Source organism: Cetorhinus maximus, chromosome 6 (assembly GCF_964194155.1).
Source record: "Cetorhinus maximus chromosome 6, sCetMax3.hap1.1, whole genome shotgun sequence".
In the NCBI taxonomy this organism is placed as follows: domain Eukaryota; kingdom Metazoa; phylum Chordata; class Chondrichthyes; order Lamniformes; family Cetorhinidae; genus Cetorhinus; species Cetorhinus maximus.
The window spans coordinates 15,469,483-15,488,615 of NC_135884.1; the positions used below are offsets into that span (position 1 = coordinate 15,469,483).

The window sequence follows — 19,133 nt, forward strand, 5'->3', positions numbered from 1 at the left end:
CTATCTTTCAGCTATCTCCTTCAGAACTCTGGGGTGTAATCCAGCTGGACCAGGTGATTTATCCACCTTCAGACCTTTCAATTTTCCTACCACCTTCTCCTTGGTAATGGCCATCATACTCATCTCTGCCCCCGACTCTCTTGAACTTTGGGGATGTTACTCGTGTCTTCCACCGTGAAGACTGACGCAAAGTACCTATTCAGTTCCTCCGCCATTTCTTTGTTCCCCATACTACTTCTCCAGTGTCATTTTCCAGCGGCCCAATGTCCACTTTTGCCTCTCTCTTACCCTTTATATATCTAAAAAAAACTCTTGCAATCTTCTTTTATATTACTGGCTAGTTTACCCTCATATTTAATCTTCTCCCTCCTTATTTCTTTTTTAGCTGTCCTCTGTTGGTCTTTTATAGGCTTCCCAATCCCCTGGTTTCCCACTGCTCTTCGCCGCATTGTATGCTTTCCCTTTAGCTTTTATGCTGTCCCTGACTTCCCTTGTCAGCCATGGTTGCCTCGTCCTCCCTTTATTATGCTTCTTCTTCCTAGGGATGAATTTTTGCTGTGTCTCCCAAATTACTCCCAGAAACTCCTGCCATTGTTGTTCCACTGTCTTTCCTGCTAGGCTCATCTCCCAGTCAATTCTGGCCAGCTCCTCCCTCATGCCTGTGTAGTTGCCTTTATTCAACTGTAATACCGTTACATCTGATTCCAGCTTTTTCCTCTCAAATTGGAGGGTAAATTCTATCATATTATGGTCACTTCCTCCTAAGGGTTCCTTCACCTCAAGCTCCCTTATCAAATCTGCCTCATTACACATCACTAAATCTAGAATTGCCTGTTCCCTAGTGGGCTCCACCACAAGCTGCTCCAAAAAGCCATCTCGTAGACATTCCACAAATTCCTTTTCTTGAGATCCACTACCAACAAGATTTTCCCAGTCTACCTGCATATTGAAATCCCCATGATCACTGTAACCTTGCCTTTCTTATACGCCTTTTCTATCTCCTGGTGTATCTTGTGCCCCACATCCTGACTACTGTTCGGAGGCCTGTACATAACTCCCATAATGGTTTTTTTACCTTTGCGGTTCCTAAACTTTACCCACACAGATTCTACATCATCTGACCCTACGCCATTTCTTGCTATCGATTTAATTTCATTTCTTACTAACAAAGCAACCACACCCCCTCTGCCAGCCTGCCTATCTTTTCGATAGGATGTATATCCTTGGATATTTAGCTCCCACTCCTTGCAGCCATGTCTCCGTGATGCCCACCACATCATACCTGCCAATTTCAATCTGTGTCACAAGCTCACTTACCTTATTTCGTATACCGCGTGCATTCAGATACAACACCTTCAGCCCTGTATTTCCCGTCCCCTTTCTCATTGTCGTTCCTTTATCTAATGTGCTTGAAGTTAGATTCCTAGCCCTTTCCAAACACTCTGTCCTATTTTGTGTTCTGGAGATTTTAATAGCCTCTCCTGGGCTCTCCTTTCTTTTCAGTTTTTTCATAATTTTCCATGAAGGTGAATCAACGCCCCCACACGCTAACCTCCTGCTTTGTTTCCCATTAGTCATACTTCTTGGAGTTTTACCCTTCCCTCCCCCCCCACTTTCTAGTTTAAAGTCCTGTTGACCACCCTATTTACCCTTTTTGCTAGAACATTGGTCCCAGATCGGTTCAGGTGAAGACCGTCCCAACGGTACAGATCCCTCCTGTTCCAATACTGATGCCAGTGCCCCACGAAATGGAACCCCTCTTTCCCGCACCACTCCTTTAGCCACGTGTTTACTTCCCTTATTCTCACGTCCCTATGCAAATTGGAACGTGGCTCGGGTAGTAATCCGGAGATTATAACCCTTGAGGGCCTGTTCTTTAATTTAATTCCTAGTTCCTGATAATCCCCAAACAGGTCCTCTTTCCTAGTCTTACCTATGTTATTTGTCCCGACGTGGACCACAACAACTGGATCCCCCCCTCCCTCTCCAATATCCTTTCAAGCCGGTCAGAGATGTCCCTCACCCTGGCACCGGGCAGGCAACATACCATCTGGGACTCTCGATCCTGCTTACAAAGAATGCTATCAATTCCCCTAATTATAGAATCCCCTACAAACTACCACTTGTCTTTTTGCTCCCCCTTCTTGAACGGCCTCCTGTGCCACGGTGTTGTGCTCAGATGGCTCATCCTCCCTACAGCCCTGTTCCTCATCCAAACAGGGAGAGAGTACCTTGTATCTGTTGGACAAGGTCAAGAGCTGAGGCTCCTCTGTTCCTGAACACAGGATCCCTCTACCTGCCTCACTTGCAGTCACACCCTGCTGACCACTGACCGAACTTGTGGTACTTAATCTACCGGGCGTGACCGTCTCCTGAAACAAAGCATCCAGGTAACTCTCCCCCGCCCAGATGTGCCGCAGCATCCGGAGCTCAGACTCAGCCCATCAATTCTGAGCCGGAGTTCCTCCAGCAACCAACACTTGCTGCAGATGTGGTCACTGCGGCTCGCAATGGGATCTGCCAGCTCCCACATCATACTGCCACAGCACATCACCTGCCCAGCCATCTCGACTTAGATAATTAATTTATTAATTAGCTTTGCAGTGTTTTTTTTCAAATTTGGTACAGATTTCCTACCAACCAATCAGGTCACAGCTTTCCTGTGATGTCACTTTTTCAGTTTTGGCTTCAGTTACTCTGTGCCCCGAGGTCACCGCTCCGGTGCTCCTCCCTCCGAGTCTGCCCCCAGGCTTTACTCGCCAATCAGCTGCTTTTTCTTTAAAATCCACTTTCAGAAGAGTGTCCCTCGCAGGTCTGGTGCACTCCTGAAGGCACTGCCTCTTCCTCTCTTTTTTTTTTAGGTTTGAGGAGGAGGGAGGGATGGAAACACTACAGCAATGTAATGTTTGGGGCTATTCCGTTCTTTGACAGTGGGTCCTCCTCAATTCCCTCCTGAGTCGCGGAGTCTGCGGTGATTTCTCCCAGAATGCTTCAGTCACTTCTCACCAGCGCCCTCTGTTGGATCCCTCTATGCCATCACTCTGTGTGAGGCACTTTCTAATATCAGCCCTAAATTTGCCTTTCACAAATTTGAGCACATCTCCCCGTTCTCTTCTCTCAATTTAAAGTCATGATCCAGATTTACATTTTATATTCTCTTAACTATCACAAAGGCTTTTAAAAGATCATCGCCCAAATACCTAATTTCCAAGCTGAAAAGCTCATGTTTCTTCCAGTGTTTCCTCTCAACTCTGAGCTTTTATACAAGACATCAGCCATGTAGATTGTCTTCAGAACATGAATGTCTCCTTTTTGTCTCTTGGAAACTAGAAATGGACACAGTACTCATGGTGTAGTCTGATCAAAGCATTATACTGTTTGATCAATTCTTCCTCCAACCTGTGTACTATGGTTCATCGTTCAATTAATTTTGATTGCTGCTGTTTATTGGTTGGATATGTTGTGCATCAAGTCTACCAAGACTCCTAATTCTTTTCATCCATAGCCATTTCAATACAATTCATGGAGTATGTTTGTCACCCATTCTAAGCAGAATACTTAACCTGTCTGCAGTAAATTTCACCTGCTATTGTTCCCCTACCTACATATACTACTCAGCTCATTTTGTAATTCCTAAATTGTTCCATCTGATTCTACTGTTCCTCCTAGTTTGATATCATCTGTAAATTGGCTTAATTTGCATTCAGCTTCTAAACCCAAATAATTGATGGAAATTACAAAAACACTGAGCCCTGAGGCACCTCACTGACTTCCCGCCATCAAAACAGAACTCCTTCAACAACTAATTGGTGAAACACACTCTGAACAAATGCATTGTTTCTCTATGACAGCCATTAACTCCCTTTGCCTTTTGTTCCATGACATCTTTATCATTTAATAATTCCTCCCCTCTACTCAATTCCAGAATTAAGTAAATCAGTCCTGTAAATTTAAGAAGAATTGTAATATAACAAAGTGCTGGAAATTCTCAGCAGGTCTGGCAGAACCTGTGGGAAGGGAAACAGAGTTAACATTTCGTATTGAATGTGACTCTTCAAAATCCATCACATTTCGACCTTCCTTCAGTTTTGAAGAGTCACATTCGACACGAAACGTTAACTCTGTTTCCTTCCCCACAGGTTCTGCCTGACCTAAGAATTTCCAACACTTTGCTTTAATTACAATTTTTCTTAAATTTACAGGACAGATCTACTTAATTCGCCCTTTCAGTGACCAGAATCAGCACTTCCCTCTTCCTACAAAAAAGATTAAGCCCTCAGCTCAATGAAATGTCACTGTCCACTCAAGTGTAGCCATCCTCACCTCTGAGGCCATGGATTTAAAATCCGTTCCAGATTCTTGAGCGCATAATGCAGACTGGCACTTCAGTGCAGTATTTAGGGAATGCTGTACTGTCAGTGGTGTCCTTTCAGCGAGATGTTAAACCAAGACATCTGCCCTCTCAAGTGCAGATGAAAGATCCCATGCTTCTATTTGAACAAGAACAATGAAGTGCTTCCAGTGCTATGGCTGGTATTTATCCATCAATCAACACCACCAAAACAGATTATCTGGTCATTTATTTTATTAATATTTGCAGGACCTGGCTGTGTGAATACTGACTCTGGTGCTTCTCTACATTTCACATCAAAAGTGCTTAACTGGGTGCAAAGTGCATGGGGATAGCTTAAAGACATTAAAGACACCTTTTAATTCCATTTCTTAATTCTCAGCTCATTAAAGAGCATGCTAACTTAACACGACATGCTGTGGTAGGATGACCCGCCCACAGTTCTGTGCAACATGAATTGCCAATTTTCAGCAGTTCCATTGATACAGTGTCCATTGTTCCATAAGGAGGGAAGAGAAATTTCACAAGCCTCATAGCATCTCACTGCACAGCAGCTTTCATGGAAGCAAAGCTCTTAGCTCAATTCTGACTATTGAATGTTCTATGCCCAAGCTGTCTTCACACTACTGGGACTGAAGATTCAGCTCAATTTTTCACAACTGTTGACTTTTATTGTGGCTCAGCGACACTTAAGAATAATATTTATTGCAGCATAATGTATTTACAATTCAATCATTGTAGAAGAAATTATAATCAAATTCCAGCAATTAATTTTAGATTTCACCTATTATTTTGCTACACACAGTATTTTAAGACTCGGTTGGGTTAAAGTATCTAGTGTAATTAGCACTGCTGTTGTGAAATGTTGCACAAAATGTAAATGCACCATCTAAAACGCTAGTAGCTGCAGTGAAACTGTAAGAATCTCTTTAATTGATCCAATCATTGATCTTCAGATATAATGGGGATTTGTTGTAGCAGTAGCTTGTCAAATATAACACATAATGATTGTACATAGTGGGCCTATTAAAGCTAATTGACCACACATATAATGTGAGTTTCACAGTTATGATGAGGATTTATTGTAAGAATGTAACATACATCAGCACGAATCTTCCGGCAAATAACTTAAGTCGTTGATGCACCTTGGGGACCCCGAGGAAGCCCTGATGAGTGCACATGCATGATACTTATGGGGGAAGTTTCAACTTCCAATTGCTGGTTTTACCCTGCCCAGATTGCTGCAAGATTCCCTACGACAGTGAGATGTGATGTTAGACTTGGGTAGTTTGCTCTATACTTACCCTGTTTTTACATAGATTGACTTAGAGCTTTTCATAGCAGGTTTAAAGCCTGAACAGCATAAAACACTCCAACACCACAGCAACTGGGAACTCCAACATAGCTCAATCCCAATACAGTTCAGCATCCCCTGACAATGTTCATCCCTCTCTACCCCTTGACTGTGTTCACACCCCACCACACCCCTCTCCTGACAATCTTCACCCCTGACAGTGCTCACCACCCCTGCACCCCCTGACAGTGCTCACCCCACCAATGCGTACTCCCTAGTTGACATCCTCTGCTCCCCCAACAGTGCTCACCCACCCCACACGTACCCAGAAGAGGAGTAAGTCAGCACTGCAGGGGAGTGGGGGAGGGGGTGTGGAGCATTGTCAGAGGTGAGGGGGCAGTGAACAATATCGGGGGTTGAGAGGGGTGAGCATTGTTGGGGGTGAGGGGAGGGGTGAGTATCTTCGGAGTGAGATGAGGGGTGAGCATCGTCAAGGGGTGAGGATATGGATGGGCATCGTCAGGGAGTGAGGGGTGAAGATATGGATGGGCATCGTCAGGGAGTGAGGGAAGGGGTGAGCATTGTCGGGAGTGAGGGGTGAGGTGAGCATCGTCAGGGAGTGAGGGGTGAGGTGAGCATCGTCAGGGAGTGAGGGGTGAGGTGAGCATATTCAGGGAGTGAGGGAAGGGGTGAGCATCGTCAGCGAGTGAGGGGTGAGGTGAGCATCGTCAGTGAGTGAGGGGTGAGGTGAGCAGTCAGCGAGTGAGGGGTGAGGTGAGCATAGTCAGGGAGTGAGGGGTGAGGTGGGAAGTCAGTGAGTGAGGGGTGAGGTGAGCATCTTCAGCGAGTGAGGGGTGAGGTGAGCATCGCCAGGGAGTGAAGGGTGAGGTGAGCAGTCAGCGAGTGAGGGGTGAGGTGAGCAGTCAGGGAGTGAGGGGTGAGGTGAGCAGTCAGGGAGTGAAGGGTGAGGTGAGCAGTCAGTGAGTGAGGGGTGAGGTGAGCATCGCCAGGGAGTGAGGGGTGAGGTGAGCAGTCAGTGAGTGAGGGGTGAGGTGAGCATCTTCAGCGAGTGAAGGGTGAGGTGAGCATCGCCAGCGAGTGAGGAGTGAGGTGAGCATCTTCAGCGAGTGAGGGGTGAGGTGAGCAGTCAGTGAGTGAGGGGTGAGGTGAGCATCTTCAGCGAGTGAGGGGTGAGGTGAGCATCGTCAGCGAGTGAGGGGTGAGGTGAGCATCGTCAGCGAGTGAGGGGTGAGGTGAGCATCTTCAGCGAGTGAGGGGTGAGGTGAGCAGTCAGCGAGTGAGGGGTGAGGTGAGCATCTTCAGCGAGTGAGGGGTGAGGTGAGCATCGTCAGCGAGTGAGGGGTGAGGTGAGCATCGTCAGCGAGTGAGGGGTGAGGTGAGCAGTCAGCGAGTGAGGGGTGAGGTGAGCAGTCAGCGAGTGAGGGGTGAGGTGAGCAGTCAGCGAGTGAGGGGTGAGGTGAGCAGTCAGCGAGTGAGGGGTGAGGTGAGCAGTCAGCGAGTGAGGGGTGAGGTGAGCAGTCAGCGAGTGAGGGGTGAGGTGAGCAGTCAGGGAGTGAGGGGTGAGGTGAGCAGTCAGCGAGTGAGGGGTGAGGTGAGCAGTCAGCGAGTGAGGGGTGAGGTGAGCATCTTCAGTGAGTGAGGGGTGAGGTGAGCATCTTCAGTGAGTAAGGGGTGAGGTGAGCATCGTCAGCGAGTGAGGGGTGAGGTGAGCAGTCAGCGAGTGAGGGGTGAGGTGAGCAGTCAGTGAGTGAGGGGTGAGGTGAGCAGTCAGTGAGTGAGGGGTGAGGTGAGCAGTCAGCGAGTGAGGGGTGAGGTGAGCATCTTCAGTGAGTGAGGGGTGAGGTGAGCAGTCAGTGAGTGAGGGGTGAGGTGAGCAGTCAGTGAGTGAGGGGTGAGGTGAGCAGTCATTGAGTGAGGGGTGAGGTGAGCAGTCAGCGAGTGAGGGGTGAGGTGAGCATCTTCAGCGAGTGAGGGGTGAGGTGAGCATCTTCAGTGAGTGAGGGGTGAGGTGAGCAGTCAGTGAGTGAGGGGTGAGGTGAGCAGTCAGCGAGTGAGGGGTGAGGTGAGCAGTCAGCGAGTGAGGGGTGAGGTGAGCAGTCAGCGAGTGAGGGGTGAGGTGAGCAGTCAGTGAGTGAGGGGTGAGGTGAGCAGTCAGTGAGTGAGGGGTGAGGTGAGCATCTTCAGTGAGTGAGGGGTGAGGTGAGCAGTCAGTGAGTGAGGGGTGAGGTGAGCAGTCAGCGAGTGAGGGGTGAGGTAAGCATCTTCAGTGAGTGAGGGGTGAGGTGAGCATCGTCAGCGAGTGAGGGGTGAGGTGTGCAGTCAGTGAGTGAGGGGTGAGGTGAGCAGTCAGTGAGTGAGGGGTGAGGTGAGCAGTCAGTGTGAGGGCTGAGGTGAGCAGTCAGTGAGTGAGGGGTGAGGTGAGCATCGTCAGGGAGTGAGGGGTGAGGTGAGCAGTCAGGGAATGAGGGGTGAGGTGAGCAGTCAGGGAGTGAGGGGTGTGGTGAGCAGTCAGGGAGTGAGGGGTGAGGTGAGCAGTCAGTGAGTGAGGGGTGAGGTGAGCATCGCCAGGGAGTGAGGGGTGAGGTGACCAGTCAGTGAGTGAGGGGTGAGGTGAGCATCTTCAGTGAGTGAGGGGTGAGGTGAGCATCGTCAGCGAGTGAGGGGTGAGGTAAGCAGTCAGTGAGTGAGGGGTGAGGTGAGCAGTCAGCGAGTGAGGGGTGAGGTGAGCAGTCAGCGAGTGAGGGGTGAGGTGAGCAGTCAGTGAGTGAGGGGTGAGGTGAGCATCTTCAGTGAGTGAGGGGTGAGGTGAGCATCGTCAGCGAGTGAGGGGTGAGGTGAGCAGTCAGTGAGTGAGGGGTGAGGTGAGCAGTCAGCGAGTGAGGGGTGAGGTGAGCAGTCAGTGAGTGAGGGGTGAGGTGAGCAGTCAGTGAGTGAGGGGTGAGGTGAGCATCTTCAGTGAGTGAGGGGTGAGGTGAGCATCGTCAGCGAGTGAGGGGTGAGGTGAGCAGTCAGTGAGTGAGGGGTGAGGTGAGCAGTCAGCGAGTGAGGGGTGAGGTGAGCAGTCAGTGAGTGAGGGGTGAGGTGAGCAGTCAGTGAGTGAGGGGTGAGGTGAGCATCGTCAGGGAGCGAGGGGAAGTATGAGCTGTATCAGAGCATGTGAGCTGTGTAAGGGGGTGAGGCTATGTAATGGTGTGGTTCAAGGTGGAGGGGGTGACTGGTCCATTTAAAAACTGCAAGTCAATGAACTGAAGATAGACCACAGGGTGTCTTCAGTACATAATGCAAAAAGGGGTGTGGCTTCACTGGAACTTCGCTCGCCACGTAGCTTCCCGAGTCTGTTCGTTGCTGGATTCAAACTGGAGCCAGGACCAGAAGATGCAAAGGCTCCAGCATAACATGGTAACTGTGCAGTTTAAATCGCAGTCAGCGATGGGCGTACCTGTTCCAGAAGATCTGGGCCATTGTCTATATTATTCCAGTGACATTATGGAAAACAAAAGCAATATGAACCATGTGGCATAGTAACAGTTTTGAAGGACATTGTCAGGTTTTTCAAGGTTTACTCTCTCATCATATCATGTGAAATTTTAAGTATATTATCTTACACATAATACACTCCTACTGGTTTATCTTCCATGCAAGACCCCATTGCAAATCGGCATTTTGCCCTATGAAATGCTCTTAGCTACATGTTATTCACCATGGAACACACTCCTAGTTTATCCACAATATCAATCCCATTATCCTCCATGTAAAATCCCAAGTTCTGTGTTATCTTCCATGTGAAACATTCCCAGTTCTTTGTAGCCTGCATGTAATACATTCCTTTCCCTGCATCACAAAAACAACAGTATGGCACACTAAAAACACTGCTATATCTTATACTTAGCATACAAATAGCTCTTTCTTCTTCTCCTTCAACTCAATTTTATCGTCTCTTATAAAGGCAGTGACTTGGTCAATGAATGCAAAACATTTTTATTCGTTCATGGGATGCAGATGTTGCTTGCCAGGCCAGTAATTACCCTAATTCAGAGGACATTTAAGAGTCAGGTCTGGGAGTCACATGCAGGCCAAACCAGGTAAGGATGGCAGATTTCCTTCCCTAAAGTGAGCCAGATGGGTTTTGACAACAATCGACAATGGTTTCATGGCATTCCAGATTTTTATTGAATTCAAATTCCACCATCTGCTATGGTGGGATTCAAACCCACATCCCCAAGAGCATTACCCTGGGTCTCTGGATTACCAGTCCAGCGACAATACCACTACGCCATCTCCTCCCAACATGTAACAGCTTTTAAGCCAGGCAGGGAAAGGGGAGAAGGAGAGGAAAGGACAAATGAGAAGGTCTCCGACAGGATGGGAAGCAAACTTTAAATGACAGAAAAGCTAATAGTGCAAGGCAAAGAGAGATTTCACTATTGGGACAAGTACAAAAAACAAAAGATGTGTCTAAAGGAGGTGCAAATGTGACGAGTAGAATCATCATAAACAGCTGTCGTTGAAAAACAAAAGAAGCACAAAGAGGAAAATAATGCGGGCAGAGGTTATGATCTGAAATTGCTGATCTCAATGTTGAGTCTGGAAGGATGTAAGGTGCCAGTCCTCAAACATACATCGAGCTTCATTGGAATATTGTAGGAGGCAGAAGACAGAGAAGTCAAAGTGGGAGTGGAGTGGGGAATTAAAATGACAGGCAAGCAGAAGCTCAGAGTCATGTTTGCAGACTGAACAGTGATGTTCCACAAAGTGGTCACCAAATCTGTGTTTGGATTCCCCAGTGTAGAGGAGACCACATTGTGAGCAGCAAACACAGCATACTAAATTGAAAGAAGTACAAGTAAATTGCTATTTCTAATTTTTTATATAGAAAGTGTGTTTGAGACCTTGGATGATGAGAAGGGAGGAGATAAAAGACAGGTGTTGTATCTGTTCTGCTTGCATGGGAAGGTGCCACAGGAGGGGGAGGGGATTTTGGGAAGTGGAACAGAGTGCTGCAGTGGTCCCTTTAGAAGGCTGAGAGTGGAGGGGAGGGGAAGATACATTTGGTGATGGCATCATGCTGGAAGCGGTGCAAGATATTCCACTGAATCTGGAGGTTGGTGGGGCGGAAGGTGAAGGGGAAACCTCTTGTGGGGGTTGAATGGGTGAGAACAGAAGTTTGGGAACAGACTTGGTTGAGGGCTGTCACTAGCATGTTGGGGGTGGCGGGGTGGTGGGATGGAGAAAGAGTTCTCAGTTTAGGGAAAAGGAAGACATATTAGAAGCACTGGGAAAGGTTGTATCACCAGAATGGAAGCAACAGATAAACCAGGAGAATGGAATAGAGTCTTTACAAGAACTAGGATCTGAGTGGGGGAGCTGTGGAGGTCAGTGGGCTTATAGTGAACATTGGTCAATATATTTTGAACTCTCTGATGAAGTTGAATACAAAGGGTACACATTTGACATGATGTGTACAAGTTAAGACTCAGAATTTTGGAAAACAATGTTAAATTACAAAGATTTTCTGAATATTTTGAGGTCTAACCTGTATGCTTTTCTCTTCTGAAATGTCATATTATTGCCAGTCATGGAATGGTATTTTCCTCTTGTTTGGGGCCTCTGTAGCTAGTTCCTATTGATACGTGAGAGGTTGAGGAACAGCACCTAATTTTTCAACTAGGCACTTTACAACCTCCTGGCTTCAACACGGAGTTCAACAACTTGAGATCATAAACTCCACTTTTTTATGACATGTTCTCCCAATTTCTCTGACATTTTCTTGCACAGCAAGTGTGCCACTGTTTACATCTCCACTTTTGTTTCTTTATTGTCCTATTACAATCCACTTTTGCTGTGCACAATCATCCTCTTTGTCACTTTATCACTCCTGCCTTATCACAGGCCTTCCTTTTTGTTCTTTCCTCCCCACAACTCTATACTTGCTTATAAACCGCTAAATCTCACTTCTTCCAGCTCTGATGGAAGGTCATCAAACTGAGATGTTAACTCTGATTCTCTCTCCATAGATGTTGCCCGACTTGCAGGGTGTTTCCAGAATTTTCTGTGTTTATTCTACATGTTCCGGCATCTGCAGTATTCTGCTTTTGTCCTATCGATATGTATTCAGCTATTACACAGCTTCTGCACCAACGGAGCATTTACCCTGACTTTATACATACTGTTCTTTACCCAGCTGTGTTTGTCTCCTTTATGAGAATCATCCCTACAAACAGCTTGCAGCAGCTAATAGTGCATTCCATTATATGGTCTTCCTTTGGCTTCTCTGTCAAATACTTCTACTATCTTTTAGAATTAGGCTTCCGGGCCAGATCGATGCGTTATCACGCTATATTCTTAAAAACAGCTATCTGCCATAAATGGAGGTTAACAAAGGCTTTGTCAATGATGGAATTACTGAGACATAAATTGCTGTGTTTTCCAACAACATCAATTGCTTCAGCAGCTTACTAAAACATAATTCTACGCCCAAGTTTTTCTCTTTGCCATTTTAAATGAAGCAGTAAACTCTTTATTCTAAACAAGTTAATGTCACCACTAAAATAGCAGACATAGGGACTTGGTAGTTATATGCTCAGTGTACTGGACAATTACATTGTTCACAGTAACTTCTACCCTTGTATGTCCATAGAAAAACACACATTGGAGGAGTACCATTATTTGAAATGTCAATTTCAAAATGACAACCCTGGCAATGATAGGGTGAGACCAGGCCAATAAAACCTTTTTTTAAAGACTTTTTTAAAAAGACTGTTAGCTCTGGGTGCGAAAATCAAACCAGTACAGTTTTAGAAATTTCATTTATGGCACAAAGTTAATTTAAGCTTTCCAACCGTCCAAGAGTAAAAAACAATTACTTGTTTTCAAGAGCAGATTGGCAGTAAAATGTCCCTCGGGAGCATTTCTCACCTTCACACCCGCTGTGCGTGACCTCGGCAAAAGGATTATCACACTGGTTGCACTGACGTCCAATCACTCCTGGTCTACAGTGGCATTGGCCGGTTTCTTGATCACATGACCTGGAAAACGAGCCAATGGGATAGCAGTCACAAGGCAGGCATGCATCGCTTCCAACAGGACGATAGTGAAACTCCTGGAAGAACAAAAATAGACTCATGTTAAATCGAGTTGAAAACTGGTACCTTTTGTGTGACTAAAATACTTGTAGGACTCTTTGTTTATGAAAATTATGAACCTAATCAATCCATTAACCATAAGTAAAAATTGGGAATTCTAATACGATAGTGTTTAACAATGAATACTTTGTTGATTAAAATTAACGATGGCCAACTTTAGGGATTCAGTTATCCAACCAATTTCAAATCTCTCCTTTCACAAGTGGGCTTTGGGTTCAAAAGGACATAATATTTACTTCAAAATGGGTACAGTACTGGAACCAGAAACTACGTGAAATCAGCTAAGATGCATCCAATAAATATATAGAAAGCTACATGTGACACTTTCACAATAGCATAGTGGTAATGTAGCCAGTAATCTAGAGGTCTAAATTAATGCTCCATAGTCCTGAGTTCAAATCCCATCACGGGCAGCTGGGGAATTTAAATTCAATTAATTAATATCTGGAATAAAACGTTAGTCTCAGTAACAATGATCATGAATCTAGTGGATTGCTGTTAAAACCCATCTGGTTCACTAATGTCCTTCAACCGAGGCAGCGGAAACAACAAAGGCACACCCGGCCCTCCCTAACATCTGGGGACTTGTGCCAAAATTGGGAGAGCTGCCCCAGAGTCATACCTTACAGCCAGCCAATGTCCTACACTTCTCCATCATTATGCTGGGTAAGTCCTGTCTCAATGTTATGACAGACTTACCAGAGATGGCAGCACAGTGGTATGCAGTCAGGAAGGACCTGGGAGTCCTCAACACTGACTACAAACCTCAAAGTCTCACGGCATCAGGTGGGCAAGGAAATCTCTTGCTGATTACCACCTCTCCTCCAGAGTTCTCATGAAGGGCCAACAACCTGAAACATTAATGCTGTTTCTGTTTCTACAGATGCTGCCAGACCTGTTGAGTATTTCCAGCATTTTCTGTTTTTATTCCACTTCTGACTGAGCTGGCCAAGTCCTTAAGGACATATCTGCTAGACTGAGTCTGCAGCAGGTGGTGAGAGAACCACTAGTGAGGGAAAACCCTACTTGACCCCATCTTCGCCAATCTACCTGTCACAGACTGTCCCTGACAGTATTGGTAGAAGACAACAGCACAATTCTGGTGGAGACAAAGTCCTGTCTTCACATTGAGGACACCATCCATTGTGTTGTGTGGCACTAGCTCTGTGCTAAATAAGAGCAGCTCAAAACTGGACATCCATGAGGCACTGCAGTCTATCAGTAGCAACAGAATTCTATTCAAACACAATCTCTAACCCCATGGCTCAGCATATCCCCCCTCCATCATTATTATCAAGCCAGGGGACCAACCCTGGTTCAATGAGAAATGCAGAAGAGCATGTCAGGAGCAGCATCGGTTATTTCTAAAAAGGAGATGCCGACTTATTGAAGCTACAATACATGACTTACATGCATGCTAAACAGTGGAAGCAGCATGCGATAGGCAAAGCTAAGTGATCCCACACCACGAGATCAGATCTAAGCTCTGCAGTGCTGCCATATCCAGTCGTGAATAGCGGTGGACAATTAAGCAACAAACCAGACAGCAAACTCCACAAATATCCCCAGCCTCATTGTAGGGGGAGCCCAACACCTCAATGCAAAAAGCAAGGCTGATGCATTTGCAACCATCTTCAGCCACAAGTGTCAAGTGGATGATCTTAGCCTATTCCTGAGGTTTCCAGCATCATAGAAGCCAGTGGTCAGCCAATTCAATTCACTCCACGTGATACCAATAAATAGCTGAAGGCACTGTATATGGCAAAAGTATAGGCCCTGCCAACATCTCAGCTGTAGTACTGAAGACTTTTGCTCCAGAACTAGCCTCACCCATAGCCAAGCTACTCTAGTACAGCTACTACACTGGCATCTATCCGACAACATGGAAAATTACTCAGGTATGCCCTGTGCTCAAAAAGCAGGGCAAACACAATCTGACCAATTATTGCCTAATCAGCCTATTCTCAATCATCAGCAAAGTGATAGAAGGCGTCTTCGACAGTGCTATCAAACAACACTTACCTGGCAATGTCCTGCTCATGGACACTTAGTTTAGGTTCTGTCAGGGCCACGTGGCTCCAGAATTCAATACAGCCTTGGTCAAAACATGGACAAAAGGGCTGAATTGTGGAGGTGAGGTGAGAGTGACTGCCCTTGACATTAAGGCAGCATTTGACAGATTGTGGCATCAAGGAGTCCTAGCAAAACTGAAGTCAATGGGAAAAAGTCAGGGGGAAAACTCTCCATTTGTTGGACTCATACCTACCACAAAGGAAGATGACTGTGGTTTTTGGAGCCAATCATTTCAGCCCCAGGACATCACTACAGGGGTTCTTCAGGGTAATGTCCTAGGTCCAACCATCTTCAGCCGTTTCATCAATGAACTTCCCTCCATCATAAGGTCAGATTGCTGATTGTTGCACCGTGTTCAGTACCATCCACAACTCCTCAGATACTGAAGCATTCTGAGCCTGCACTCATCAAGACCTGGATAGCATTCAGGCTTGGGCTGATAAGTGGCAAGTAACATTCAGGCCACACAAATACCAGGTAATGACCATCTCCAACAATTGAGAATCTATCCATCTCCCCTTGACATTCAATAGCATTACCATCACTGAATTCCCCACCATCACCATTCTGGGGGCTTTTCATTGATCAGAATCTCAACTGGACCAGCCATATGAAACACTGACTATAAGAGTAAATCAGAGGCTAGGAATTCTGTGCTGAGTAACTCATCTCCTGATGCCAGATAACTTGTCCATCATCTACAAGGCACAAGTATATTCTCCACTTGCTGGGGTGAATGAAGCTCCAACAACACTCAAGGAAGTTTAACACCATCCAGGACAAAAGTAGGCGACTTGATTGGCAGCCTAACCACTATCTTAAACATTCACTCCCTCCATCACTGGCTCTTTCTAAAGCACCAATCAAACCTGCAACCCTTACAACCTAGAAGAAGAAGAATAGAAGGTGCATGGGAACACCACTGCCTGGCAGTTCCCCTGCAAGTCTCACACACCATCCTGAATTGGAACTATGTTGCCGTTCCTTCATCGTCACTGGGTCAAAATCATGAAATTGCCTTCCTAACAACACTGTGGGTGTACCACATGGACTGCAGTGGTTCAAGAAGACTGCTCGCCAACACCTTCTCAGAGGCAATTAGGGACAGGCATAATGCTGACCATGCCAGTGACACCCATTGCCCATGAACGAATATATATATTTTTAAAATGACAGAATAGTCTGCAGAAGATGTAGATGCTCACTTTAGTGATGCATAGGCACCATAAAAGTGAGTGATTTTCAAAGATGGGCTTTAAAGATATTGCTGGGGTAGAGTCATTACACAAAGCATTTATAATGAACAATCGATACCTAGTGCACAAGCTGAATCTCAAAACATGCAAGGCAGTGGGGAAACTGTTGTCTGTGCCAGGCTAGGAAACTTACTGACGAAGCAGATTCTTTGAGGGGCAGAGTATGCTGCAATATTAAGCGCTTCCATTATAAGAATAGTGATGCAGCTCTACTCAATGTTAAATTTAAACTCATAATGAATCTCATGAAAAAGCAAAAGCTGTTTTCTTACTATTTTTGATTGTAGGTCCAAAATAAAAAAAACTGTTGCAACCCATGACAGGAAACATTCAAGCCTGAAGGTGAATACACAGTATCAAGGAAGGCGAAAAAAAAAAGAGAAAAAACATTAAAAGTCATTGTTCTGAGGGGAGGATAATACCCACCTTACAGTGGCACTGGCCATTCGTCTTGTTGCAGTCAGGGTCAAATCCCTTATTGATGTTACAGTTGCAGGGTCCACATGTTGGATTCCCCCACCATCCTTTGGGACACTGCTGGTCAATTCTAGACCAAAAGTCAAGAAAGAGAAAAAAAAAATTATAGCATCTATGATCTGTTGTGCAAAGAACATAGTGACATTTCTCTAGATTTTCGTTTGATCTTCTTCTGTTTGCTGATGCAGAACCATGCCAGTGAGCAAGGCAGCATGTCGATTTGCTCCCATAATTCTCAACAAATTCTGAATCCAATCTTGGGTGCACCATTGAGACAGACATAGAACCAGGCACGATCCAGTGACAACATTTTCAGACCTCTTGAGAGTTCTGCAGAATTAGGAGCAGTAGTAGGCCATTCAGGCCCTTGAACCTGTGGCGCCATTCAATAAGATTATGGCTGATCTGATTGCGGCCTCAATGCCACTTTCCTGCCTACCCCTGATACCCTTTGGTTCCCTTGTTAGTCAAGAATCTACCTCTGCCTTAAAAATGTTCAATGACCTTGCATCTACACACTCTCTGGAAAAGCGACTTCCATAGATTCACAACCCTCAGAGAGAAAAAAGTTCTCCTCATCTCAGTCTAAAATGGGAGACCCTTCATTTTTAAACTAAGTCCCCTGGTTCTGGTTTCTCCCACAAGGGGAAAACATTCTTTCAGCATTACTCTGTCAAGCCCCTCAGGATCTTATGTTTAAAAGTCAAACTGAGATGGGAATCAAAAATTGTTTCTATTGTCAATTGAGAATGATGAAATGTAAGTCACTTCTACAATAAAAAAAAATCTATTACAACATGACCATAAGGATATACGGAATATATGTAAATATCGAGAGTGAGAGGTGGCGGGGAAGAAAGGAAAAGGATGACACAAGAGAGCAAGGATTCATGTACATGCATGGAAGGATGCATCATTGTTTTGAGTGTTTAAAATGCATGCCCTGAAATTCCTTTACAGTGCTGTGGGAGCAGATTTTTGGCAAGAAGGGACTTCTACCTGCCCATTATTTATAACATAATCACCTTCCATTGTTCGGGGTGTCCTAAAATAATATATATTTTGAGCGGGCGCACGTGCTGTTTGGGGGTGTGGGTGGCAGTGAGAGTGAGGGTGGACGATTGTTAGTTTTTTCCATGGCTGCACTGTTATATAGCAAAAAGCCAGCTAATGAAGGATAGAACTGGAACCAATCTTTGCACACGTTTATAAAGTGTTTATTTACAGTTACACATGACAAGCAAGCAGCTCCTAAAACAGCTATTGTTTCAGTCTGTCTATTTATAGCACACATGCGAACCCCAGTTAATTCTCACCACCTGCATACACTTAAACGCAAATAATATACAATTAACACACACATTCTGAAGATGGGCTATTAATGTTGGCTTTATCAGTGACTTCCACCTCCCAAGGATGAATACAAAAATACATATCATGCACCCACCCCCAAGTGCTACAGAACTTCTTGATGGGTGGGCAGAGGAATGGAGGAATATACGTAGCTAATTAGATTTGATTTGTAAATACAAATGAGTAATTGGCATCGACATTGGATATGCAATCTCAGTATTCATATTCGCAAGGTGCATACATGTGTACTTCAATGTCACCTGGCACAGTCCACTCAGGTTGCAATACTCTTTTACTGAAAAGTACATGATATGTTTTATGCAATTGCTCAGATTTTCTAGCCAAATTATTCTCATAACACCAGCAATTTTGTCGCCTCTAACTTCATACTCGAAAAGAAATATATCACATTCCTCCATCCAGAGGCATTTTTGTTTTACCTGTGTTCACAATACTGGCCAAAATGGTTCTCTCCACAATCACATGTGTACCCATGCGAGGAACTGGGTTTGCGGCGGCAGACAGATTCATTCTCACATGGATTCAGCCGACAGGCATCGACACAAGACTCACCATAGTAACCTAAATATGAAACATTCTTAAATACTTTACATTAACCTTCAAGGTAGCTGTGGACTTTTTCTCTGACAAACTCTTCTGAGGATTGGATTTAGTATTGCCAATCGAAATTGGTGTAGTCTATCGCTGTTGTCTAATAATTTGCTATTCGCCACGTGTCGAATTTGAAATCCAAATGTGGTTAATTAGATTTGATTTGTAAATAGAAATGTGTAATTGGCATCGACATTGGACATGCAATCTCAGTACTCATATTCACAAGGTGTGTACATGCGTACTTTAATCATTCGGTGCGTTTGTTAATAAAATTGCAAGATAAAAGGTGGTGCGTGCAAGTGTGTTTTGATCACTGAGTGTATTCTACTTCTTCGGTTACTGAATGGCAGTAGGTGCTAAGTAAATATACATACGTGAAGTATTTTTACCTATACTATGTGTATTTCAGGCATTTTCTTTTAAATTAGTGCATTTGGCTAAAGTGTTGTCACTGTGGCTAGTCAGCAATGTCTGTTGGACAACAGGGCAATGAACTAAGTTCCATCCTAAAAGGCTGTGAGATATTCCAGCATACATAACATACACCAGCA

The 19,133-nt window shown here is 45.1% G+C and overlaps 1 protein-coding gene across 1 annotated transcript in view; it reads right to left on the minus strand.

Moving 5' to 3' along the window:
* celsr3 (cadherin, EGF LAG seven-pass G-type receptor 3) overlaps positions 1 to 19,133 on the minus strand; it is a 289,689-nt gene that overhangs the window by 87,452 nt on the left and 183,104 nt on the right. Inside the window, exons 13-15 of the mRNA XM_078543033.1 lie at positions 18,408 to 18,549; positions 16,564 to 16,684; positions 12,582 to 12,765 (exon numbers count right to left, since the gene is read on the minus strand). Of these exons, the coding sequence (XP_078399159.1) occupies positions 12,582 to 12,765; positions 16,564 to 16,684; positions 18,408 to 18,549 (447 nt within the window). The remainder of the gene's footprint in view (positions 1 to 12,581; positions 12,766 to 16,563; positions 16,685 to 18,407; positions 18,550 to 19,133) is intronic.